The sequence below is a fragment of the Bufo bufo genome, chromosome 1 (genome assembly GCF_905171765.1).
Source record: "Bufo bufo chromosome 1, aBufBuf1.1, whole genome shotgun sequence".
Classification (NCBI taxonomy): domain Eukaryota; kingdom Metazoa; phylum Chordata; class Amphibia; order Anura; family Bufonidae; genus Bufo; species Bufo bufo.
The window spans coordinates 101298448-101325289 of record NC_053389.1 but is presented as its reverse complement, the minus strand read 5'-3'; the positions used below and the strand labels follow the sequence as shown (position 1 = coordinate 101325289).

At 44.2% G+C, this 26842-nt stretch overlaps 1 protein-coding gene across 2 annotated transcripts in view; it reads left to right on the top strand.

Moving 5' to 3' along the window:
* Positions 1-26842, top strand: part of PLCH2 (phospholipase C eta 2) — a 741045-nt gene that overhangs the window by 663931 nt on the left and 50272 nt on the right. For both annotated transcript variants that reach the window (XM_040427397.1, XM_040427403.1), the window contains exons 14-19: positions 16161-16253; positions 17992-18092; positions 18175-18272; positions 22801-22983; positions 24976-25083; positions 25980-26104. In XM_040427397.1, coding sequence (XP_040283331.1) covers positions 16161-16253; positions 17992-18092; positions 18175-18272; positions 22801-22983; positions 24976-25083; positions 25980-26104 — 708 coding nt within the window. The remainder of the gene's footprint in view (positions 1-16160; positions 16254-17991; positions 18093-18174; positions 18273-22800; positions 22984-24975; positions 25084-25979; positions 26105-26842) is intronic.

Sequence of the window (26842 nt, the reverse complement as noted above, 5' to 3'; positions counted from 1 at the left end):
AAGGGAGCTCGACAGTAAAAGATGGGATCCCTGTACTTAACTAATTATACCACTACACTCCTAACCACTGAGGACTGGAGGATTTGGTGCATGTGTTGCTCATTTCCATGTTCCTTGGGTTGATTTGATTACACCCTTGTTTGCAAACCCAATAGGACCTGTTAAGAGGGGATCCCTATCTAGATATGCAGTCAGCCTGGGCCCCTTCTCTTTGGGGGTCTCATAACAGCCTCATAGTCAAACTGAATGGTATGTAATCCTTGAAGGGATAGTCCAACATTGACTTTTGTTGGGTCACGTTTATCTGGGGAACTTATCATGGCTGAGGCCAATCACAGGCTGCAGCAACACTTGTGTCCCTGTCCATGCAGGAAGTTTATAGATGGGGACCAGAGGTCTGATGGTGACAGGTCGGAACTCACAGAACCAGAACCAAACATCAGGGAGCAGGCAAATATTCTTCCCTTTACAGGACCTGTAAGGTGGGGATTGAATATATATTTTTTTTTAAGTCAATTTGGACTACGCCTTTAAAGAGTTGCCAATATATATATATATTTTTTAAAAGACTGCTTTCTTCCAAAAACAGCACCAGACTTGTCCATGGGTTATGTGTGGTATTGTATCTCATCTTCACTGAAGTGCATAGTGCTGAGCTGCAATACCACACATACCCTGTAGACCAGCGTGACACTCTTTTTGGAAAGAAAGCAGCCATTTTTTTTTTGTTATCCCTTTAAGTGTACAAATTACAGATTATCTTTATTTGATCAATTTTGATGAAATTAGATGTAAAATAAATCCATTGATCCGCATATATACCTACTAGGTATACAGTATAATGTGTTTGGTCCTGCACAGCATTCTGGGTAATGATTAAGAAAGGTCATAAATTCATTTGGCCATGGTGGAGGAGCTGCCGAACATACAGGGAAGTGCTCTGTGCTCTGTGATCTGTGCCAGGCTTAAAATATAATGAGACTTGGAGCAGGAGAAGTTTATAGCTAATTTAGCTAATTTGGTTTATAGCACTAATGGTTGTCTTTCTCCTTTAATCATGATAAATGCTTTGTGTCTGCCCATATTTTCCGCAGTCACTCAGATGACTCCCGGCTCCTAGTGGTGGACTGGAGTGCAGCGATACGTGTAGCCTTTATTGTGGCTGCCTGTGAACACTATCTCTTCTCAGCAGCCTCCGCATTACACGTTCCTTTATGGGGGGGGAGTAATGGCCGGGCTAATACAAGTTTCCAAATAATCACTTAATGGAGAGCGGGAAGAAAAGACATAGTCTAGACTTGTATTAAGCTTGATTATTTGGCCGTTTTTATGTAATGCTGCTTCCAAATAGTAAATCTACGATTAAGTGCTTTTATTAGGTGAAAAAATAGAAAGGACTCAGCCCTGCAAGATACCTGCACTGAAAAGGAACAAAAGGGTAGGTGGCCACCATTGGAGGCAAGGGCACAATTTATGGATCAAAAAATGATGCTCTGCCGGTCAGTGCTTTGCTGTTGCATTGTCCGGGAATGGCGTAAGGGGGGGAAGCGTTTTCCATCCAGAAGCTATCTTGCTCAGCTGGAACTAAAGGTGGAGGGGAGCATTCTGAATTCATCAAGAGCTAGTCCCCTGCACCGCCATATTCAATAGCATAATGTCCTCTACTAAAAAAGACAAATCTCTGGTGGACCTGTCAGTAGGATAGAGAATGTAATGTATCCATCATGATGATACATGTTAGAAAGCTCATGATATGAGAGTAAGCAGACCCCGACACTGAGGATATGTTTACATGACAATTTTTGCACTGATTCTGTGCCAGAATCTGTGTGAAGTTTGCATCCCATGCATGTGCAGTGGCCGGGTTTGGAGTGGTCCCAGTGCTATGCTGGGTCACCATCAAGTCACCACGTGTTGCTGCCCTTTGGAAGGGGTGGTAAAGTGTGGTGCATCCTGATGGGAAATAAGTCTAGAGCGTCAGGGTCTGCAGTAAACCAGTGTGCGTCTTTACTGGAGGAACTCAAGTGCAAAACAATACAGGAAAAGCACTGAGTTGGCTTCTCCAGTCTTCTTCCTGACACAAGAAGGTTTTGTGCTGAGGATAGGCCTGAGAGCTAGCTGTCCTCTCTCTCTCTCTCTCTCTCTCTCTCTCTCTGTCTGTCTCCCCAAAGGCTGGTACCCTTGCGAAAAGGCCGGTGCCCCAGGGTCTGTGGTTCAGTCATCCAGCTGGCTACCTGGTCACAAGGCTGGTGACCCAGGGTCTGTAACTCAGTATCCTCATCTCAGCGTCTTCTTCTGGTCACTAATGCAGTCTGGCGGAGTCTTTTCTACTAAACACTGGTCACTATCTGCAGACTGGCAGAGTTTCTCTTAGGGTGCAGGCACACAGTGCAGTTCTGACATGCAGTTAGGATGCAGTTTTTTATTGTCTCTAGCTGAAAATAATTGAATTGCAGAACACCAGGTTTTAACGAGGCTGCTAAACTGGCTAAATTAAAAACTGGATCCTGAATGCATGTCAGAGCTGCCCTGTGTGCCAGCACCCTTACTAAACACTGGTTCCTATCTGCGGACAATTAGGGGCTCTGACTGCTCTTATATACAGTTTCTACAGTAGCTTAACAAGAACCTTCTAGTGGGATGGGGTGGAGTGGAGAAGCACAGCCTAGCAGAGATATTGTTGCACTTTCAGTCTGCCATTGATTTGTATAGAGTTTCAATACAAGTCTATGGGAATGACTAAGCAGTTTTCCCAGACATAAATGTCTTCAGTTGTAAGCAACAGCGCTAAACCAGTCAACAGGAGCTTAAAGGACATCTGTCAGTAGATGTGTATCTATGACACTGTCTGACCTGTTACATGTGCACTTGGCAGCTGAAGGCATATGTGTTGGTCCCATGTTCATATGTGTCCGCATTACTGAGAAAAGTGATGTTTTAATATATGCAAATAAGCCTCTAAGGGTACTTTCCCACTAGCGTTATTCTTTTCCGGTATTGAGTTCCGTCACAGGGGCTCAATACTGCAAAAAAAACGCTTCAGTTTTATCCTAATGCATTCTGAATGGAAAGCATTCCGTTCAGGATGTCTTCAGTTCAGTCCCACTTACGGTATGCTGCGGTATTTTTTTCCGGCCAATATTCCGGAATACTTGCCGGAATGCCAGATCCGGCATCAATTTCCATTGAAATGTATTAATGCCGGTTCCGGTATCAAGTATTCCGGAAAACCGGATCCGGTTTCCCAGTCTGCACATGCGCAGACCTTTTAGAAATGCCAAAAAAATACTGGATCCGTTTTTCTTGGTGACACCGGAGAGATGGATCCGGAATTTCAATGCATTTGTAAGACAGATCCGCATCTGGATCAGTCTACAAATGATATCCGTTTGCATACGGATTTCCGGATCCTCACAACGCAAGTGTACCCTAAGAGGAATGGGGGCATTGCTATTACACCCAGAGGCTCAGCATTCTCTGCAACTGCTGTGCCCACTCCACTTTAATTGACAGGGCAAGGCAGTGAAAGCATCACAATGCTTAGCCATGTCAATCAAAGTGAAGATGGTGTGGCAGTTGCAGGGAGAGTTGAGTTTCAAGGTGTAATGGCAATGTCCCCATTGCTCCTAGAGGTTCATATCCATATATTAAAACTTTTAATTTTTCTCAGCAATGCGGACACATATGAACATGGGACCAACACAGATGTCTTCAGCTGCCGAGAGCCCATGTAACAGGTCAGCCAGTGTCATAGGTACAAATCTGCTGACAGATGCCCTTTAATTCTGCATATTCTCTTATAGTAACTGTAGAAAATTACAAGCTTCTCAGTGCATAGGTAGAAAGTCCCAAAGTCTCTCAGTATTATCTGGCTGTGTATTAACCCTTTCCACAGTACAATGTAGATATAATGTATTAACAAATGAACAGAATACGTTACAATAAACATATGATATGCAGTTCAACAATATAAAACACTATAAGTATAAAGAACAGCATAAATCATAGTGCTCCCTTCCAAGTGCACTAAAATAATGAATTGATGGCTTTGCATACAATAGTAGCAATAGGAGCAAATGTTCACAGTCCAAAGTACTCTTGCTCCAGGGCAGTACACATGTGTATGGGGTTTCTGCATCCTCCTACTGGTGCATTGGAAAATTTAACTTATTTCATGCAGAAAACGTGACAGTTAGCCCTGATGAATCTCATGACTAATCCTCATACAGATCCATGGAAAACTGAAGACCACAGCACACCCCATGGATGACCCATGGATTTCCGCCAAAGCAAAAAAAAACTGGTCAAATTTTATGAACATAGACCAAGATTTACTAATCCTGTAGATGGTGTAAGTTTAGACAGGGTGCCTAGATCTGCACCAGATGTATCACAGGGGCTCAGGCTGGACGATATATCTGGTGCAGGGATAAACTCTATACCAACCTACTTTGAGACACATTTTTACTGCAGAATTGCAGTGCAAAATGCTGCATGCCTAATTGCACCATTTTGTGCCACCTTTTCAACAGATTTTTGGCGCAGACGCATAGTCATTCTGGGCCATAGTCGGTAGGTGAGAATTTTAAAAGAGACTTGCAAATGCTCCTAATACAGTCTACAGTTCACCAGACTTCTCCTGGTGCCTGGACTGGGCCTTTCTCTAAAGGCAGGCAGCAGGAATCAAGTTGACGCCAGAGCTTTTTGGTGCTAGGCTCTTAGCATTGACACCATCTCCGTAGTGTTGGATGTTGTCTACATCGGTTCTCTTACCGTTGTGATTCTGGTGTGTGTATGTGGAAATGGACATGGAAGGAAGATTGTGAGCTAAACCCATGAAAAGATGCTCGGTACAGCACTGCAGTGTGTGACACTATACAAATTACACGTTCATGCAGAGGGCAGCATATGTAGTGCCTACAACTCAGTAGTACAGAACCAGAAGCAGGGCCGATCCTAGGGTCACAGGCGCCTGGGTGCAGAAATATTTCTGGCGCCCCCACATGGGCGTGGTTATCTTACTAACTCCTCCCCTTTACAATGTAGTGGTAATAGAGTCTCAAGGGTCTATAAAAGCAGCTACACTATTTTTACAAAGCATTGAAGCTCTATTAACACTACTATCAACATAAGGTCATCTAGAGAAACCGTAGGTTTTTATTTATTTTTTCTTTCTCTTTAGGTGTTAAAACATAACTTTAATTAGATTGCTCTAACACCTAAATGGGAAAAATAAGAATTTTAAAAACCTGCTTTTTCTAGTCTAGATGACCTTATGTTAATAGTTAATAGTAGTGTTAATAGAGTCTCAAAGGTCTGTAAAAATAGTGTAGCTGCTTTTATAGACCATTGAGACTCTATTACCACTACCATAAACATAAGGTCATCTAGAGAAACAGCAGGTTTTTAAAATAATTTGGGGGATCTGTGGATGACACATTGTTATGGGAGATCTGTGGATAACACACACTGTTATGGGGGACATTATACAGGGGTAATATAACTGAGGGGTATCAGGTAAATTATACAGGGGGTAATATAACTAAGGGGTATCAGGGTACACTATACAGGGGTAATATAAGTTATATTACCCCTGTATAATAATGTCCCCTGATACCCCTTAGTTAGGCCCCAGAATTCAGAACACAGTGTTACCTGAAGTCTGGGGCCGGATGCGGCAGTGTGGGTCAAATTCTATATACCCCTTACCCTACCGAGAAACAGATATGTGCATGGGTAATATTATTACAGGAGAATGCCGCACCATACCTGTTACATCCAGTGACGTCTCCTGTGATGTACACTTTTCTCAACGTCTTCATCCAGAGATAAGACCGCCATGACACCTTCTTTCAGCCGCTTCTCGTCTCTGCAGAGTTTCACAGATTATTTTTTAGGTTCCTCACTTTACTCTCATCCTCTCCTTCCTGGGGTCTCAACAACTCATCCTGCTGCCCCCCAATACTGTGCTAGAGCCAGACAGGTAGTCCCCCATTCCTCATAATATTATTCCCCCTGTATATTATAATGGCCCCCTCTTCATCATTAATGTAATGGCCCCCACTTTATTATTAATATAATGGCCCCTCTTTAATAACAAAGAGGGGGCCATTACATTAATAATAAAGAGGGGGCCATTACATTAATAATAAAGAGGGGGCCATTACATTAATAATAAAGAGGGGGCATTACATTAATAATAAAGAGGGGGCATTACATTAATAATAAAGAGGGGGCCATTATATTAATAATAAAGAGGGGGACATTATATTAATAATAAATAGGGGGCCATTATATTAATAATAATGTATTGGCCCCCTCTTTGTTATTAATATAATGGCCCCCTCTTTATTAATATAATGACCCCCTCTTTGTTATTAATGTAGTGGCCCCCTCTTTATTAATATAATGGCCCCCTCTTTGTTATTAATGTAGTGGCCCCCTCTTTATTATTAATGTAATGACCCCCTCTTTATTAATAATATAATGTCCCCCTCGTTGTTAATATAATAGCCCCCTCTTTATTATTAATATAATGGTAGTCTCTCCAGTCTCCACTCTTATTAATACTATGATGTCCACTGACTGAGTACTGTCAGTGGTCCTCCTCTCATGCCCCCAGTGCCTCTGCAATAAGGGTAGAACGTAGGGTACATAAAAAAAAAATAATAATTAATACTTACCTCTCTCTCCTTCACAGCTTGTGGCATCCTGGTACAGGTGGTCATCATGCCTCACTCACTGTGCCTTCCCGCGCCGCGTCATCTCGCGAGATCCGACGCAGGAGGTCACAGTGAGGTACGTGACTAAGTCCTGCGTCGCACCTCAATTGAAGCCGCTCCCCCGGCCCCTCCTCCTCACTTCGCCTGCCCAGCTGCCCTGCACAGTGCGCGTCACACAGGGCCTCTCCTCTCGGCCTCCGCTCCGCCCCCTGTAAATCGTATCTTAGTTATTCAGCTGCGGCTGCGTTCTCCTGGCTTGAGGGGGCCCTGTGGGCCCCCCTGACTCAGGGGCCCGGTCGCAATTGCGACCGCTGCGACCCCTATAGCTACGCCACTGCGGGCATTATAAAATAAAATAAAAAAAAAGTCAAAAAAAAAAAAGTCCCGGCGGCTCGCTCGGCGCCTTTCGGGTGACAGCGCTGGGGTGCGGGGCACCCACTGCACCCCGTGTAGGATCGGCCCTGACCAGAAGGACTCTGTGTGCCACCATGCATGTGGCAAAGTAGCACATTTGATCACTCCATACAGGATCTAACCTACCCCCATTGGTGAATAAGAACAGATACCTACAGTACATATAATACTCAGGCACAGTGAAGACATTTTGCCTCAATAAAGAAATGTGGAACACTCAAGAGGACCAGAGCGCAGTGGTAAGAAGGACGACACTATTCCCATAATTTGATTTCTTAGAAATGTAATGAAGTGCGATCTGTAGTACTTTCTGATTTTCTCGTGCTGAGCCACCCAGACCCTGAGGTTATCTGTTCTCTACCCATCCACAGTGCATAAAATTCAGTGTTAGCCACAGCAATTTGCACGTTATATTACTCTAGATAACACAGATCACATGATTGCTGATTACCGCCATCCCATTCATTGAATATCGTGACGTTATCTCTTGTAAGGTTTGTGCAGCTTGAAATGGAAAAGGTATTTTTATCCCTTATTAGAATGCGTTCAGGACCTGAAAATCTATCCATTATGTGCGTGCCTCGTGTGAAAAAGTATTGGTGCTACTGAACTAAAAAAAAGATTTACAGGGATTTACAGGCATACCTGCTCCCTCATAGCTGATCATTTTATATATTTTTTTGCCTTCTCACCATAAATATTTTTGTTGATAGTTTACAAAATTGTACCTTCCTCTCCTGTGCTTGCATCTCTGCACTGTCATCTTGCCCGGGCTGCAGCCAGTGACCTATTGTTTGGTTGCAGAGGTGATGTTCCTTATAACGCTGCTGCAGCCAATCACTGGCCTCAGCAGTGCACGTCACAATTGGGGACAACCAAAGGACATCAAGGGGACATTTTATATGGATGTTCATTGTTCTCAGATGGGTGTGTCTACATTATAAGAATCCTGGGTATATAATCTGGCATACTTAACCTTATGATTAATAAGTCATATATTTGGTAGTTGGTTTCCATCTCTCTTGGGGTTTTCAAAGTGTTTTTTTTACTGATAACCTATCCTCTGGATGTTCAGTGGGGTCTGCCACCTGAGGCCCCCACTGATGAGCTGTTTAAGGAGGAAGTGGCACTCTCAGTAACACCGCGGCCTTCTCCTGCTTTCCTAGGCTGTGTGATGTCACATTCATCGCCACATCGCCTTGGCGCACCTCTGCCCCATTGAAGTGAATGGGGCTTAGCTGCGATACCAAGAATAGCCGCTATACAATGTACAGTACTGTGTCTGATAAGCCGAGAGAAGGCTGCGGCACTACTGCAAGCGCCAGTGCCTTCTTAAACAGTTGATCGGCGGTGGTTCCAGGTGTCAGACCCCCACCAATCAGATAGGGCCTATCCAGAGGATAGGTCATCAGTTAAAAATAAATAAAACTTGGAAAACCACTTTAAACTTCTTATAGTCCACAAATGTGCTAAAAAAAAAAAAAAAGCCAAACCCTATAAATGAGTTGCAAACGAGATACACGGCCCTGAGCATTGTACTATAGACAGCTTATGACTTCATTCCAGTCTCTGCCAAATTAGATCTGTCTGCATTTCTCCTGAGCATACAGAACAGGTCTGGAAGGTCCCTGTTCTGTCTCTAATGAGGTAAGAGTTAGTTGTGAAAAGGTGGACATCTCAGATTCTGAGAGGGTTTACCACTGAGGTTGTGTTAATACACAGCATTGACATATCTAGCCATTTAATTGCCATAATGTCCTGGAGATCCTTATCTGATTTATAATTCATAAGTTCTATTACAGCACAATGTTCACTGGTAGATGGGAGCACGGATCCTTCATGCATTATTTATGGAGAAAGAAATCTCTAGGAATTTGGCTCTTCTAAATTGACGTAATTATCTCTCTGCCTATAAAATTGTGTTTTACTTTACAATTAGGATTAATGTTTAAGAAACTTGACGTAACCCTTCTTAACTAGCCGTTATTTTTAAAGAGGTCTTCTTGTGTTTCTATCCTGAATGTCTTCCCCCATTATGCATTACAATTGAAGGAAGTTTATTAAAACTAGTGCAAGAGAATGGAGTAATGATGCCAACCATTCAGCGTGCTGCTTTCATTTCCCAAAAGGCCTCTACAAAAAGGAAATGTGGAAGTTGACTAGTTGCTATAGGCAACTGCTCTACTTTTTTACTTATTTTGATTAATTTCCAGTACTGTATGTCCTTAGGTTTACTTTGACTAAGCTTAAAGGGACTGTCTCACAAAAATGTTCTACATTTTATAAACCAGCACCTGGATCTGAATACTTTTGTAATTGCATGTAATTAAAAATTTTGTATAGCCTATGAGTTATTCAAGAAAATATATCTGTATAGCACCACCTGCTGTTCATTATTTTCTCAGTTCTCTGTCCACCTTGCTGAGTTTGACGATGCTCAGTTCCATCTGACACCTGTCACCAGCTGGATCTTCTCTTAGAAGCTGTGATAGTTACAGGGAAATCGCTGCAGCAAAAAGTGCACATCTCCTGGGAAAGAATACGCCCCTTGAGCTGTGATAGGGAGTGAGCTGCTGCACAAAGGAATGTCCCTTGGGGCTCATGCCCACGACCGTTGCCCCGCCGGGGCCGCATATGGCGGGTCTGCAATACACGGGGCACCGGCCGTGTGCATTCCGCATCACGGATGCGGACCCATTCACTTGAATGGGTCCGAAAATGCGGGGCGGAACGGAAGCACTACTGACTGCTTCCGTGGGGTTCCGTTCCGCAAAAAAGTAGTGCATGGGTCCACGATCCGCATGCAGCTGCCCCACAGTCATGCAAATTGCGGTCCGCAGCATAGGCACTGAGCGCTTACGCTTGTGGGCATGAGATAAATCTAGGAGAGAAATAAATAGGGAAATCTCTGGATCCATTTGAGGTACAAGGCTGGTTCTCGATTTGTTTTTTGAAAGAGATGGTCGTGTACTTTATGAGGTCTTTGATATTTGACATTAATTATGGCATAGTCATATTTGCATAAAAAAAAAGTGTGAACCAATCCTTTAGGAAATTATACTCTTCCTCTCCCCGCATCATTGAAATATTTGCGCTTTTCTAATGCAAAGTGAGACCACAATCAATGTGTTATCTGCACTGAGGGACTTTTCTATTCAATGGTAGTGTTCTTTCATCCCTGAGATTGAGGGAGGGCAGTTACGTATTAAGTGTATGGCAATACCATCCAAAACGTGTGGATGAACATGTGGGGCACTGTTTTTGGGAGAAAGAAGCTGCAACATTCAAACTGTATAGTGAGTGGAGGAGGAGAGTGGTAGTTGTGGCTCTGATGGTGGTCATGGTGGCAATCCCCACTCTTGCAGGGCTCCCTAGGACCGTGCAGTGACTGGAGGGCTAACCCTGGTATTGGGGCTGCTGCCTGGAGATGATTGGGTGGCCTTTGGTGTTGGGTGTTTTGCCAGGTACAAGGCAGGACTGGTGGACGATGGAGACAATGATCAGGCCTATTGTTTGCAATAAGTAAAGTCTCTCTTTACTAAGTTGATGATGGGCGTTGTAGTACAAATAGCAGCAAAAGGTAGTTCCACAGTAAGGGCTCGTCCATACAAACGTATTTTCATTCCGTGCCCGTTCAGTTTTTTTTTTCCGGACTGTATACGGAACCATTCATTTCAATGGGTCCGCAAAAAAAACGGAAGGTACTCCGTGTGCATTTCGTTTCCGCATTTCCATTGCACAAAAAAAATAGAACATGTCCCATTATTGTCTGCATTACGGACAAGGATAGGACTGTTCTATTAGGAGCCAACTATTCCATTCCACAAAATACGAAATGCACACGGATGTCATCCGTATTTTTTTGCGGATCCGTTTTTTGCGGACCGCAAAATACATATGGTCGTGTGCATGAGCCCTAATTCACAGTGCCATATTCTCGCAATAGCAGCGTATGGACAGCAACAACGATGGTGGTTATAGTACTCCCTCTCTCTAAAGACAATTTGCAGTCTCTCAACAGAACTACAGACATGAAATAAGTTTCTTGTGAAGTCATATTGCAATTTTGGGTGCTGAACTGAGATACGGGTTGATAATCCCTCTCTAAGTGTAGGGGGTGCTATTGCAAATAATATTCCCTTCCACAGCAGCAAAGCTTTTCTGCCATAAACGAGCACAATACCATACTGTCTGAGTCCAATGCACCACCTTGTGAGTTCTAGACCTTCTCAGATGCCTGGTCTCTCTTGCTCTCAGGAGTACTTTGGTATTGTGGCTGCTTTCTGGGAACTTGAAGGCTCAGAGACCAAGGTTCTCTGAACTTGTAGTGACCACTGAACTCCACCCTCACCCCTGTCCCTGCCTACTTGCCTCGCAAGTCCTAGTGACAAGGGACAACTGGTCGACAAACCCTTAGCTAGGATAGTGCAGGGAAGACAAGCAACACCTAAACAGAAAGGTCAAACAAGCCGCGTCAAAACCAAGAGAGCAGAATAGGTACCGGAGGAGCAAGCAGAGAATCGTCAGGACAAACCGAAGTCAAATCAGGAGAGCACGACAAGACCAGAGAATGAGACGGACGGGAAATCGGAAGCCAAACAGGAACAAACTGGTGGAGTCATGTGACGTGGCCAGAGTCACATGACTCCTGAGTTCTGATGCAGCCGAGTGATCAGCTCGGCGCTCAGCCCTATTGCGGTTTTCATGGGAGTGAGCGTGCCCCGGCCGTCCCCGCTTCCCAGAACACCGTGTCGTGACACTTGGGCCTAGTTGTACAAGTAGTTGAACAGAAACCTCTTTCCTCTAGGCTACTTTAGACTAGGCTCCCTCAATACTAACTAGTCAGGGGGGTAAGACCTAGTAAATTTTCTAGTAACCTAACACAATTTGCCAAGTTCCACAGTGCCATTAAGTGCATGTACATAAGAAATCACAACATTTAACTCAAGAAATATTGCATTATAAGGGTTATCCGATCTCATACATTGGGGGGCATATCCTTGCAATGTGCCCCCAATGTATGAGATGACACAATGCCTTTAACTCTGTAATTAGTAATGAACCCTTTGCAGTAGTCCTTCTGGGGTACTGCACCTGCTATGACTCATATATTCAGGCCATGCCAACATAATTTTGGTGGAATCGGGGCACATTATACCGTCCATTACCACTCCCTGCAGAAACTTTTTTTACAAGTAGAGGAAAAGAAAACAATATCCTCTCCCTACATGGACAGAAAGCGCTAGACAACGTTAATTTCATGTGCTCGCTTTCAGTTACTTTCAACCAACCAAGTAAGCAGCATGTCGTAATAAAATACTCACAGGGGTTTTATCAGTCAAAGTCTAGACATCTCATCTCCCCACCGCCACGTCCTCTAATCTTTTCTTCATTAGCAATTGAGCTGCTTATTATGCACAATTACCATGTGAAATTATAAGTGTAGTTGGTCTCATTAAACAATTTGACCAGTCTGGGGATTATACACATATTACATGGTAGACACCATTGAGGACTCGCTAACTAAAGAGATGCCATCTGTGAGACGCCTTGTTTGACGTTTGTTGCCTTTTTGGATGTCATTTTTGAAAATGGGTAAACCAGATCTTTCCACTTGGTATGTTCACAGGACAGCTTTTGAAACTCTGCCTACGTAATTCAGTGCAGAATCCATTTGGGTTTTTGGTGCAGTGTTTCAACTTAATTTTTTTTTAACTAATGGGTGTTTACTTCAGGACAAAACTGCATTTTAAGCTCGTTTTTGGCATGGATGCGTGCCAAAAAACGAACAGAAAACACACAAACACGCAGGCACGTTTGGAGCACTTTTTTTTTGGCGCTTCCTATTCATTTCAATGGGAGATTCAGCTTGGATTCTGCCCCAAAATAGGGCATACTGCTTTTTTTTCCACGTGAAAGTGATGCTTCCCATTAAAATGAATGGGGGCTGATTTGAGGCATTTTATGTTCAGCTGACTTTAAGGCAGAAACACTCCAAAATCAGTAGATAGAGGAAAAATGCCCACACAGTATTGTCTATAAGGCTACATGCACACAAAGTTTGCACACATGCACACTTATTTTGTTTCTGTGTCAGTTCTGTTTTTTTTGCGGATAGGATACAAACCCATTCATTTCAATAGGTCCGCAAAAAATGCGGACAGCACACCGTGTGGATGGGGCACCGTTATGGGGGATATCTGTGGATGGGGCACCGTTATGGGGGATATCTGTGGATGGGGCACCGTTATGGGGGATATCTGTGGATGGGGCACAGTTATGGGGGATATCTGTGGATGCGGACCAGCACTTTCTCTGCTACCAGAGGATGCGGACTGGCATTTTCTCTGCTGCCACTTTGTCCCCTGTGCTGCCCACTGCCGGCCATGTGAGGAGTGGTGGAGTGGTGAAGCGGCCGCCGCTCAGGAGACTTGTGGAGCAAAATGTCCTGCAGCAGAATTAACTCCCAGAAGGTAGGAGCTGCCCCCGGTGTGTGCACAGCGCCGGGCACTGCACCGGCCCCGCTGCAAGTGTCCCTGCCTCCTCCCTTCCCCCCACTAATACATTACTTTACTAGAAGGCACTTATGGGGATATCTGTGGAGGGCACTGTTGTGGGGGGGATCTGTGGAGGGCACTGTTGTGGGGGGGATCTGTGGAGGGCACTGTTGTGGGGGGATCTGTGGAGGGCACTGTTGTGGGGGGATCTGTGGAGGGCACTGTTGTGGGGGGGATCTGTGGAGGGCACTGTTGTGGGGGGATCTGTGGAGGGCACTGTTGTGGGGGGGATCTGTGGAGGGCACTGTTGTGGGGGGGATCTGTGGAGGGCACTGTTGTGGGGGGATCTGTGGAGGGCACTGTTGTGGGGGGGATCTGTGGAGGGCACTGTTGTGGGGGGGATCTGTGGAGGGCACTGTTGTGGGGGGGATCTGTGGAGGGCACTGTTGTGGGGGGGATCTGTGGAGGGCACTGTTGTGGGGGGGATCTGTGGAGGGCACTGTTGTGGGGGGGATCTGTGGAGGGCACTGTTGTGGGGGGGGATCTGTGGAGGGCACTGTTGTGGGGGGGGATCTGTGGAGGGCACTGTTGTGGAGGGGGATCTGTGGAGGGCACTGTTGTGGGGGGGGGTCTGTGGAGGGCACTGTTGTGGGGGGGGATCTGTGGAGGGCACTGTTGTGGGGGGGGATCTGTGGAGGGCACTGTTGTGGGGGGGGATCTGTGGAGGGCACTGTTGTGGGGGGGATCTGTGGAGGGCACTGTTGTGGGGGGGATCTGTGGAGGGCACATATATAGCATAAGATGCTATATAAGTGTCATCCACAGATATCCCCCCAATAAGTGTCATCCACAGATATCCCCCATAACAGTGCCCCATCCACAGATCGCAGTACAGAAGGATTATTGTATAGGATTGTTTATAGTAGCTGATAGAAAATAGAAGTCCCCATGTTTTCCAATTAAGGATACAGCTGCACAAAAAGTCAAATGTGTGAATTTGTGCAGGAAGCCCCTTAAAAACAACCTGTCAATAGTTTTGGAACTGACTGGACCAGAGGCAACATGAAATACTGACCCTCCACCATTACAAAGAATTGTGTTTGACCCTGAAACTCTGCAGCATTTCAGAGAAAATATATTTAAAAAAAAGTGTCAAGCAGAGGGAGAAAGGTCTGCTGAGCGGCCCACCTCCTGCTTCTCCCCACCGGCTTGATTGACCGGTCTCTCCCTATATAATACAAAGCCAGGGACAGTGAAGCCAGAGGGAAACTTCTCGGCGGACACTTCTCCCTATATGACACACCATAGTGTAAATCGCAGTTCTTTGTTCTGAGGGAGCCTGTTGGTATTTCATCCTTTAGTTCCAGCAGCATGAAACTGCAGATAGGTTTCCTTTAAAACCTCCTTCCACCAAATAATGTTTGTTTTATAGAAGAAAACCACGTGGCCGCCATATGGCGCCCCTGGAGAGAGGCCGCCTGGCTTAGGTTGGCTGTATCAACAAGCCCCAGAAGACTGCATGTCAGTTCTTCCAATGGTCCCTCTTTCTTCTATGTTTGCCCCTGCTTCTACTCACTTCTCATTCCCTTTATCGTCCTACTTTGTCTATAGATTTTTCTTGCTCTTCTAGTTTACAACTATGCAGAAATCATTAGTTTCTTTAGATCTTTTGCATCAATATATATATTTTATTATTTTTGATCTTTACCGTATATTTTACCCTGTTCACTTACCGCATGAAACCATCTCCTGTTTTTCCCCCTCATACACCCTAATTGTATGAATTCCCCTCTGATCCCATTTCACCTTTTAGTCCGATCCTGGCTCTATGGGTGAACGATAACAAAATGACTTTGCATGGCAGCTGCCTATTTATTAGATGATATTGCTGCCTGTGCATAAATGCCAGAGAAGATTATAGAAATAGGAAATTATTTATTTGTCTCCTTGGAGAGAACACCCTGTGCTGCAAAACAGGCCACACCGCCGTATAATAATCAACTCTGGGCGACATTTGCAAGGAAAATAAAAACTACAATAAAATAATCTTGGGTATAGTGCTGCAGTACCGGATGAGTGTGTCATTTGTTAAGACACAGCGCACCCTAGTGGTAGAACTATCTCTTGTATTCTCTGCATGTCATTATAGCGGATTGTCGACTGAATGGTATTGTAGATGCCTGGTGGTGTTATTTCCAATAGCCTGCCCTTGGGTTCATTCTTTCATTGCAGCGCATCAACCACAGAAAACTGCACAGATGTGCGCTGCAATATTGTATGGCTCCAGAATCACATTGTCATACATCAAATTTTATGTACATGTGTCAGATGCACAATCATCAAAAAAAAAATTCGAATCAAGATGTAAAGTAAAGAAAAAAAAACATTTTTGAAGGTTTTATTATTTTGCTGACAGCAATGAAAATTAGAAAATCCCTCTTTGCTTTTCAAACTGGTCGACTAAAGTCTCATGCCCCGGCCAGATAGTTGTACTTCAGACACTAATCCTTTTCACTTTGCATTACAGAGTAAGACAGAAGAGGAGACTGAGTCAGGAGAAGAACCTAGCCCCAATAAACGTCACAGTCGCTCCTTAATGGGAAGCTTTTCCAAGCGCAAGGTGAATGTGACACTAATGTCATGCGATGCTGAATATCACTCCCCATGCACTGGAGCAGACTTGTTACTTTGTACCATCTCTCATATTGTTTGTTTCCTATGAGATATTGAGAAAACATTGACGTCTTTTTGCCCGAGATTTCTTTATGAAGCAGCTGTGGCAATGTCCTGACCAGAAATAACGCCACTTTCTGCAGTATGCAATGACACCAAAGGAGCCCATGGCCTAGCATATATCCACTTATGGCCCTTCAGTCATACATATGGTCTCCTATTGCTACCCCAATGCAAATGGTTTTGAATAAATATGACTTTTTGTGACTACAGCTCCTATGTAGATTTAGGTGTCTGCATCTTTACAAACTAATTTAGTGTACAGCCTGATCCTGCAGTTTAGTGTTACTCCACATATATCTTTGTGTTAGTGGGAGGACACATGGAAAAAAGGCATGACTGTAGGATCAGACTACACAAGGCTTGTTTGTAGTCTGTAGCCATGGGGACACACAGGTCTGCACAGGAGCCTGGATTTTAAACAAAGCATTGGTTCTGCGGCAAGCTCCTGAGGAGCCGGAGCAGAGGATGGGAGTGCTAGGAGCTCTGATGAGTCGTTGTTCACTGGGGATTGGCGCAATGAAAAGGTGATGGGAAAGGATCCGGCAGACATAGAACATCTAATGTTTTTCTTTACTGAGTGCAAAGGATGAATTACAGTACATCCAGTTGTCATCCGTACAAGGTGCAATGTCTTTATCCCCAGATGATGAGATATGGTGGCAGGCAAGATAGCAGACAATAGCAATCTAGAGTAGTCCTTCTTCTCTTTCTCCTGATTTCCCTTCGCTAACATTAATAAGCTGGCACTTGTGACTATAGGTGTCTACTTGTGTAATGCAGGCTTTTGCATGTTCTTGCCCTGAACTGTGATGATGGGTGTCTTAACTTGTTATCCCCTCACCTGCAGCAAAATCTGTATAGCTGTAGTTCTGAGGACTCTGCTGACTTTGTAGGCTGTATGATGACTTTGCTTGCAGTTATTTTGTGGCCTGGGACTCTGCGGTCTCCCTGGGGTAGTAGTCCTCACAGATGAGCTGTTTTCATAGTCCCAGGACCCTTGGAGTGGGAGCAGATAGACTTGTTCTCTCACTCCAGGCTTGCTCAGTAACTCTGGAACTCCCCCTCTTGATTGGAAACAGGACCAGACCACTCCCAGCAAGAGAGGAATAGTGGAATGGAAAATTCCATTCCAAAGGGTATAACTGCACTGTGATATGTCGCAGAAAAGTCGCGCAACATTTTGTTGTCAGATTTTTTTTGTTACTATCGCATCGCAGTTGGAGCATGTCGCATTGAGACACCATGGACCGTCATTACAGCAGCAACAAGTCGAGGGAGAAATGTTGCTGTTTAGCCGTGCCTTTTTTTTGTCATCCCACACATGTCATCGAGTAGCTCTAGCCTAATGCCAACCATACCTTATCATTACTGAAGATACAGTAGATACATAACGTGACATTTACACTATCTGGGGTATTGTACTTCATATGTTTGTTTTAGATGATGTGAAGCAATACAAAAATTGTTGCAAAGGTGAATACGGGTTTAACCAAATCATGTCAGTGGATTTCTACGTTAACTTCATCCATTCTGGAAATATGTAAACCAAGCATTAGAAATAATAAGACTTGGAGCGCACATACAGTATGTTACATTGCAATTATCTTCTCTCCAACCTTTAGAAAAAAGGAGCCCGGATTAAAAAGAGCTCAAGTTTGGAAGAAGGAGATGACAGTCTAGACCGGCAAGGAAGCATTGCGCGGCCCTCTGTACATTACAGCAGGTATTATGTGGTTTCTGCTCTTATTTTTTTCTTAACAGCTCAGATTTGTTCTGCTTAACTGATTCTTCAATTTATTTTGTAGAATAAACCGGCAGAAGAAGACCATGAAACTCTCAAGAGCATTGTCAGATCTGGTGAAGTATACAAAGTCAGTGGGTATCCACGATGTGGAAACAGAAAGTAAGTTAAAGTGATTGAATTTCCTGTCCTGCATTTGGATTTTTTGTGTTTTATTCTGTTACTTTGCTTTTTATTGATCTCATCGAGAGAAGCCTATTTCACATGCCTTACTAGGACTTCCTAAAGGGGGTATCGTGCTTCCTCCATTCATGAGCCATGCCGCCTCTCACTTTAGTGGACCTTGCCAATAATAGTGTAATACTATAGATTATACATATTTGGCTAGCCACAGCAGTGAGTGTAGACTCGCTTTTTTTCTTGAACCTTTCCGACCTCTAAGTAACCAGAAATTCCATAAATGTGTATATCCAAACAGCGTTGATATTCAGGCTGGAGCTTCCAGCTAATAGCTCGTCTGTCAGAGGATTTTATGTTTCCTGTAACCTCCTCGTGATGTCCTTGTATTCCCCTTACACTCGTTATAAATCTGACAACAATGACTTTCTCCCAACAACCGGTTTTAAGAAATAGCTTGCATGTGACATAAAATAGAAATCTGCAGATTAAATGCGTACAGAAAATGAAAACTGCATACAGACAAACCAGACGCAGACCAGGCCTTTGCCTATATATGCAGCGATCCGCACGGTGAGAGTCGAATAGCGGATGGAAATGGTAGTTGCAGTGACAGAAGTTGTGGTAGTTAAAGGTGGCTGTCACGTAAGTTATGTGGGAGGGAACACCACACTGACAACAGGAGGGAAGAGAAAAGGAACTAGGCCTCAAATCTAGGGAAAGGGAAATGGACACCACCTATGGAATCCTGGCCCTGACTCCTATCCATATGAACAGATCTTGAGGGTAGGACTGTTCATACACAGGAACCTGAGACCCTGGAACACCTGAATTTCCCTGGAGTAGTGTCTGGGCTTGAGACAACCTGTTCCTTTCAAAATGAAAGAACAAGCGTCTCCCTGAGGCCTAGTAACAAAAGACAGAGGGGGAACAACAAAATATAAAAGGAAGGTAACACTTAACTTTTGAAGTAAATGGACGAGCAGGAACTCAGAAGAGGACCACACACCGAGGTTCCAATTGTCAGGAAAGAAAGCATTCCTTCCCAGCAATCTTCTGCTCGCTAGCGGAGGAGACCACTGCTATTACATGCAGCGATCTCCTCAGTATAGGGAGGAGCGAGCGTTATGCCATCACTCTTCTCTATACTGAATCATTGTTTGCCAGCAGCAGGCTGCGATTAGACACCACGATCTGCCGCCTGCAAACAAAGATTTTTTTTTAACCTGTCAAAAGATATGGATTGCCCGATGAATGAGCAACGGGCAATCGTCGGCAGTATTACACTGCCAGATGATCACATAATTACTAGAAAAAAACTTGTTAGCAATCATCTGCCGAAAAGTCATCCTTTAGGGCCTTGTAGTGAATGGAGGGCAGACCCTTTCTTCTGCTGGGGCACACATTGGTATTGGTGCTCCTGTCTGGTGTTAGGTAGGTTGCCCTTGATGTTAGGTAGATGGGTGGAAAGCAAGACTTACTGGTGATGCAGGCAATGCAATGCTGGCAGCAGTACAGGTTACTGTTGAGCGAACCAAATTCCAGAAAAAGTGGAATTTGATTCTAATTTCAGGGAAAATTTGTCTTGCCCCGAAGCCGTATTTCCTCGTGTTTCTTGATAACGAATCGATTTTCCCTGAATGGTGGTAATAAAAATAAATCATACTTACCTCATCCATTTGAGCGCGAAGAGACGGATCAAATGCATGAGGGTAAGTATGATTTATTTATTTTTTACACTGTAATATTAATGTTAGATACCGCGATCAGCTATGAACGTGGCATCTGAGGGATACAATGTTGGGCAGCAGCGCAATCACCATTCTCTGTCATTGCACCCACTACTTCAAAGAAATGCGCTTCGTGACAAAATTAATGTCACAAAGCGAATTTCTTTGTAAAATTAGGCAAATCAGCTGAATCAAATTTTTCAATACTTTGCTCATCTCTAGTGCAGATGTTGGGTGCAGGGCAACAAGGAGGGCAGTGTAAGATAACAAGTTCAACAAGCTTTACTGAGGTATACTTGGCAAATGACACTTATGAGGATAAGTCCAGTTTTTCCAAATACATGCACAGATAGCAGGGTGTCTATCCTCCAACAGTTAGCTAGTCCATTGTAAAGGTGAGTGCCTGAAGCAATTAACCCTTTCCACAAGCAGCAAAGTCCAAAACCATAGACAGGTATTACCTTTGCTTTCACTCATGGTCTTATGGTCCTAAACAGCTTATAGATTCACCCTTAGGGCTCATTCACACAAACGTATTTTCTTTCCGCTTCCGTTCCATTTTTTTTGCGGACCGTATGCGGAACCATTCAATTCAATGGGTCTGCAAAAACAACGGAAGGTACTCCATGTGCATTCCGTTTCCATATTTCCGTTCCGCAAAAAAGTAGCGCATGTCCTATTATTGTCCGCAAATCACGGTCCGATGCCCCATTCAAGTCAATGGGTCCGCAAAAAATACGGAACGCACAAAGAACACATCCGTATTTCATCCGTATTTTGTGGATCTATATTGTAGAAATACTATGCCCAGCCCATATTGCTCATGTGTTTGCATACGGATATGTTTTGTGGAATAACGGAACGGAAGAGGACTTAAATCAGAGGGAAAAAAACTCAGGTACAGAACAACGAATCCGTGAAAAACGGACCGCAAAACAACAACGGTAGTGTGCATGAACCCTTATACTTGCAAGGGTTAGTACAGTCTTTACAATTTTAGACAATCTCCCCCAAGGTTGTGTGTATGGGAGAGTAAGGAGTTTACTGGTCTCCTCTGAGTTTTTCTAAGATAGGCAATGGAGGTCTTTATAATCTGCACAGTCTTCTCAAATTCAGGCAGGGGGTGCAGTCTTTTCCTGTGCAACCATAGGGCAGCCCCCTATATGATAGAATACGTTTTGTTCCTTCTCAGGTTGCTGTCTCTCTCAAAATGTGGCACTACAATGCCCAGCTAGTTCAATAGGTATTTCTGCGGTTTCCACTGTGGGGCAGACGTGTGAAAGTTGGCCAGACCATCTCTAAAATATGGCAGGATATCTGAAACTTCTGGTCCAACCAAATGGCAGTGAAGTCCATACCCGTAACTATAGACTTTACTTTACACCGGCTTGTATTTTTCAGCACTCTCCCCTGTAAATGGCTGCTGTGAAATCCATTAAATTCCAGTCAGCTTTTCCTCAGAGGCTGGCACTTGTCCTACAAGGCTGTTGTCTGCTGCTCCACTCTCACACGCAGCCTATCTCTCTGGCTTTCAGCCACACACTGACTCAGAGCCTCCTAGCTAAAGGGCTGAGTCGACCACACAGGTCACAATTACTAGGGCCTCTAACCCCGTACTTTCCTCTACACACAACCCCAAGATACACAGTGCCTAAAGTAGTCACATTACATTAAACTCTTATGCAGTTGGGTTCTAGTACACTACATAACCCCTTCTTTAAAGGAAGCAGTCTCTGGTGCACTCTTGTTCTCTACTGTCTTCTACCTGTGAGAGACCATCATAAGGCATATATTGAGCAATAATGAAAAGGCTGTAATAATTTCTGGCACAGGGACTTGCGGGCAACAATCTTTATATAAAGGCAAAGTGCATCGTAGTTCAGAATAATGTAGACAATGGGAACAATCCCTGGTAACTATACCTGGAGGTTGCAGAACTCACAGAGGGCTTTATATAGAAATAGGCCTCTCTAGTCAATAGCCTAGTCTCTTACCTGGTCAATGACTCTGGCTTTGACTTTTTGTGGATGCTTAGCATTGGGCGGTACCTCCAGCTGCATGATCTACGGCAAAATAGTGTTCTCCACCTCAGCAATAGGTGGAACAGTATATGTCAACCCAGATGACTTTGGGTTAGTCGTTGTTGGTGGTTCTGGCGATGGTCTCTCTGTGAAAACTGAAACAGTTGTCACTGGCTGCTTGGCTTCTGTTGGCTAGGTAGTAGACTTTCTGGATGGTGCAGAGGCAGGCTTCTGGGTTCCTGCCAGGGTCACAAATAGTTGCAGGAAAGTATCTGGTGGCTTCAAGGTTCTTCCTGGGCAGAGTAAGACCTTAACATTTTGGCTGGGTTACTAGGGGGTCTTCTCATACTTCCGTTGGAACAGGGAGGATTAGTTTCTTCCCTGTAGAGTACATAGCCAATTCAATTCTGAGTAGGCGGTATGCAATTACCATGTCCCCAGACCTTGGTCATGGCTGAGGGAAGTGTGACTACTACACAAAGCCTATTTCCAATACAGGGACCTCTGGCATGCCTACATGCTACAGATAACTGCATCAAATAGAAAACCGCAAACTAGGCCTTTGAGTGTAAGCTCTTACAGGATCTCTTCTCTCCTTCTGTCTCATATTTTGTGATTGTAATGTTTGATATTGCATCTTTGATTATAAAGCATTGATGACACTGTTATATTTACCAGTACAGAAAAATGATAATACTCCAGCTTGTGTTCTAGAACAATTATAGTAATCATAACTTTCTATATTTGCTCTCCCCTTCCCAGTTTCTAGCAGCTGGCAGGTATCTTCATTTAGTGAGACAAAAGCTCATCAGATCCTTCAGCAGAAACCCGTACAGTTTCTTAGATTCAACCAGCACCAGCTGTCCCGCATCTACCCTTCTTCCTACAGAGTGGACTCTAGTAACTACAACCCCCAGCCTTTCTGGAATGCTGGTTGCCAGTTAGGTAAGTTACTCAAGAACTTTAACACGCCAATACATTATGACATTGTCTATAGAAAATATCTATAAAACTATGTTGAGCCTCCATGGCTCATGCATTGATGCAGATTTTTTGCCCCTAGTAAATGGAGCATATAGGTTGGTCGCTCACTTAGGAGTACACCTATATAGAAGAAATGTAATGGAGTCTTTGGTTTCATGACTTTGCCATGGGTGCAGCTTAGGGTCTTTTCATACTAAATCTGTATTGTAGGTGTTTCCCCCAGAAAAACAATGGTGGCATTGGTTAACTTGTCTTATAGGCCCCCATTATTTCAATAGTAGTCTAACGCAGTGATGCTCAACCTGCGGTCCAACAGCTGTTGTAGGCGTAGTTTTGGAACAGCTGGAGGGCCGCAGGTTGGGCATCCCTGGTCTAACGCAATGTGAAATGACCCTTTGAAAGCAGGCTGTCCTTACTGGCATACCCTTTGGAAGAGCAACTCTACCCCTATACTTGTCTGCCTTGCACTTGAAGTGAATTGCTCTGGTTGGCACAATATAAACTTGACTCAAAGGGCTTACATTCTTTGGCAATCCCTTTATCCTGGCAATCCTGTATCATAACTGTCACCGCTTCTAACAGAAGATATGGCTGATGGCAGTTGAGTGCGTGCGACCACCTCAGTTAGGTGGACAAGAAATAAGGAAAATAACAAACAACAAGTTTTACAGATACATTTTATTGAATAGCGCAGTGGCTATATTTGCTTTACATGCAGTTACCAAAGTATTCAGATCCAGGTGCTGGTTTAAAAAATGCATAGCCACCGTGTTATTCGATAAAATCTATAATATGAATAGCACCACCTGCTGTTTGTTCTTTTCCTTATTTTTCCATTCCACCTCATCACGGAGGTGGACGCACGTGCTCAGGTGCATCTTTCAACTGCCACTTGCTGCATCTACCTTTAAAGGTGCCTGAACACGATGCAGATTTTTGTGTGGAAAAACGGCAGCCTTATACAGTACCAGCAAAGTGTATGGGATTAGACAATTCTCATGTACACATTACTTTTTTCTTAGGTGCAGAAATAGACCTGTTGTGCGGAATTTGAAGTTTGCAGTATGTCCATCGTTGTAGCGTTTTCCTTGTGCGGATTTCACCCTTTTCAATGGAAGGGTGAGATCTGCAGACTATCCACATTCTGCACCAATTCTGCACAAAAAAATGCACAAAAAACTCACCAAAAACACGATAAATAGTGCAGATTTATGTGCATTTTTGTGCGGTATTGGTGTGAATTTGCACTGTGTGGCAGCCACCCTAGAGGTTGTGACAGTTACAGGGAGAGAGCTGCGGCAGAAAGTACACACCCCTTGGGACAGGCGCGCCTCCTGAGCTGTGACAGGGAGATTTGCAGCTGAAAGAACATGCCCCCTGAGCTGTTATAGGGAGAGAGCTGTAGCAGAAGGAGCATGTCCCCTGAGAGAGGATATACCCCTGAGCTGACCGCTTAAAATAAACCTACCAGAGAAATTAGAGCAATGAACGGAGAGATCTTTAGATCCATGTGAGGTACAGGACTGGTTCTGGCTTTTGTTAGAAATATATTGACTTGTACTATATGATGCCTGATTTCCATTTTTTACAATAATCATGGGATAACCCCTTTATGTTAGCTGATATCAGGGATATGACACCTTTCTCACCTTGCTGCCTGCCATTTGTGGACCATTTTCCTTGTAATTTCAATCCACATAATACTGCATCCTGCCATACAGTGCCAAGATAATACTGCCATAGACAGCAAAATAAAACCACCACATAGAGCCCAAATAATATACAATGTTCAAATAATACTCTGTTTGCCAGACCTTAAAACAGGCCCAGGCTGATGCGAGGCCTATAAATGGCTGTTCAGTGAGTGCAGTCATGTATGTCTTGCAGTGATTTAACAGATCATGGGAGTATGGTATCAGGTAGGTCATAATATATTTTTTGCTTCTTCAACAGTTGCTTTAAATTACCAGTCAGAGGGTCGAATGTTGCAGCTTAATCGAGCGAAGTTCAGCAGCAATGGGAGCTGTGGTTACTGTCTGAAGCCGAAATGCATGTGTCAAGGTGAGGAACATTATGATGTACACACAGTATGGCGGTAGACTACAGTTAGGCCTGGTAATATTACATCACATACATTTTATATAATATTTAATTGGAAAACTACATATTGAACTGTACAAATCATAGTCTATTAAGGTGTTCACTCATCCTAGTAATGTTATACAAGGTCGTAGGTATAGCTAGTGCAGGGCTTGCAGCCACAACTGGTTCCTGGTGCGAGAGGGCCATCTAAGGTGGCCCGCCGGACTTACTACAACTAACGCAAGCCCTAGAGGGTGTAGACTTCATTGTTTGGTGCATCAATTGCTAATCCGCATCCACCTCCTAATAAATTAGTTCCATCTCACTCCAGCGCCCAAGGATCAATACTGTTGTATGGGAATGCTAGCCTTGATAAATGGCCTTCTATGTGTGAAACCAGCCTTATTCACAGGGGTGCACCTAGCCTTTCTGCTGCCTGAGGCAAAAACAGAAACTGCGCCCCCCCCAATGCCAATTTCTTAACCAGACCCCTTTGCCACAATGAAAGCGCTCATTACCCATGGCCCTTGTGCTGCCCCCTCTTACCCTACCTGGTGCTGCCTGAGGCGATTGCCTCACCTGGCCTCATTGGTGGTGCACCCCTGCTTATTCAGTCTCCACAGGTTTACCTACAAGAGTACAAATGCAGGGTGTAGTCTGCGGCCTCGGGCAATAGAGAATTCATGGACCCCTTACAAGCCATCATTTGCGGGATGCTCTTGACCTGCCCATTGCCCTGCAGTGGGCAAATAAACCTGATTAACATCTGCCATATTAGAAGGAATTATTCATTACAGCAGGGTCAATATGACAATACAAACAGGATGATGTATAAGGGTCACATTGGTTTACGCTCATCGTTATATTTTTTTTAGGTGCCTTTAATCCAAATTCTGAGGACCCCCTACCAGGGCAGTTAAAGAAGCAGCTAGTTCTCAGAATAATCAGTGGACAACAGCTTCCAAAACCAAAGGATTCCATGCTGGGAGACCGTGGAGAGGTGAGCTGCTTTCCGGTTCTCCACTTTATTAAAGGGGTTATCCTGGTAAATATAATGATGACCTATCCTCAAGATTGGTCATAATTATCACATTGGCATGGTCTGAGTCCCGACATCCCCCACTGATCAGCTGTTACAGGGAGATCCTCGCTTGTAAACTTACAGCATAGACAGTTGTCACGTGTTTCGCTGAAGCCAATGACTGGCCACACCGGTGATGTGTCCACCAAGTGGGGACCAGAGTGTGACAAACGCAGTAGTGTACCAAACAGTGGGGAGCAGGTAAGTGTGCTTCACGCAGGTGGGTAATAAAGGGCTTATGGGCCCCAATAAAAACTTTCAGTTTGACTTCCCCAAGCAACTTCTCCAGCAGCCCATCTGTGCCTTTGTAGAAGGTGACCCATCAATGCATCTACGCTGGTTGAGTCACCCACTTAACAACTGCGGCATCAACTGTGGTGAATGACAGAGGAAGGAGGCTTTCACATAAAACTGTGATTTGTGTACGTTTCTATGCATGCATTTGCTTTCTGGTGTCAGCCAGTACATATGCAACTTAAAGGGGTTGCCTCACATCAGCAAATGGCATTTATCAAACAAGGCACTTACTAATGTATTGTGATTGTCCATATTGTCCAGTGGGGGTCTGACTGCTGGGACCCCCATGATCAAGGGAACGTGGTCTTAAAGGGGTTGTCTCACTTCAGTAAGTCGGCTTTATCATGTAGAGAAAGTTAA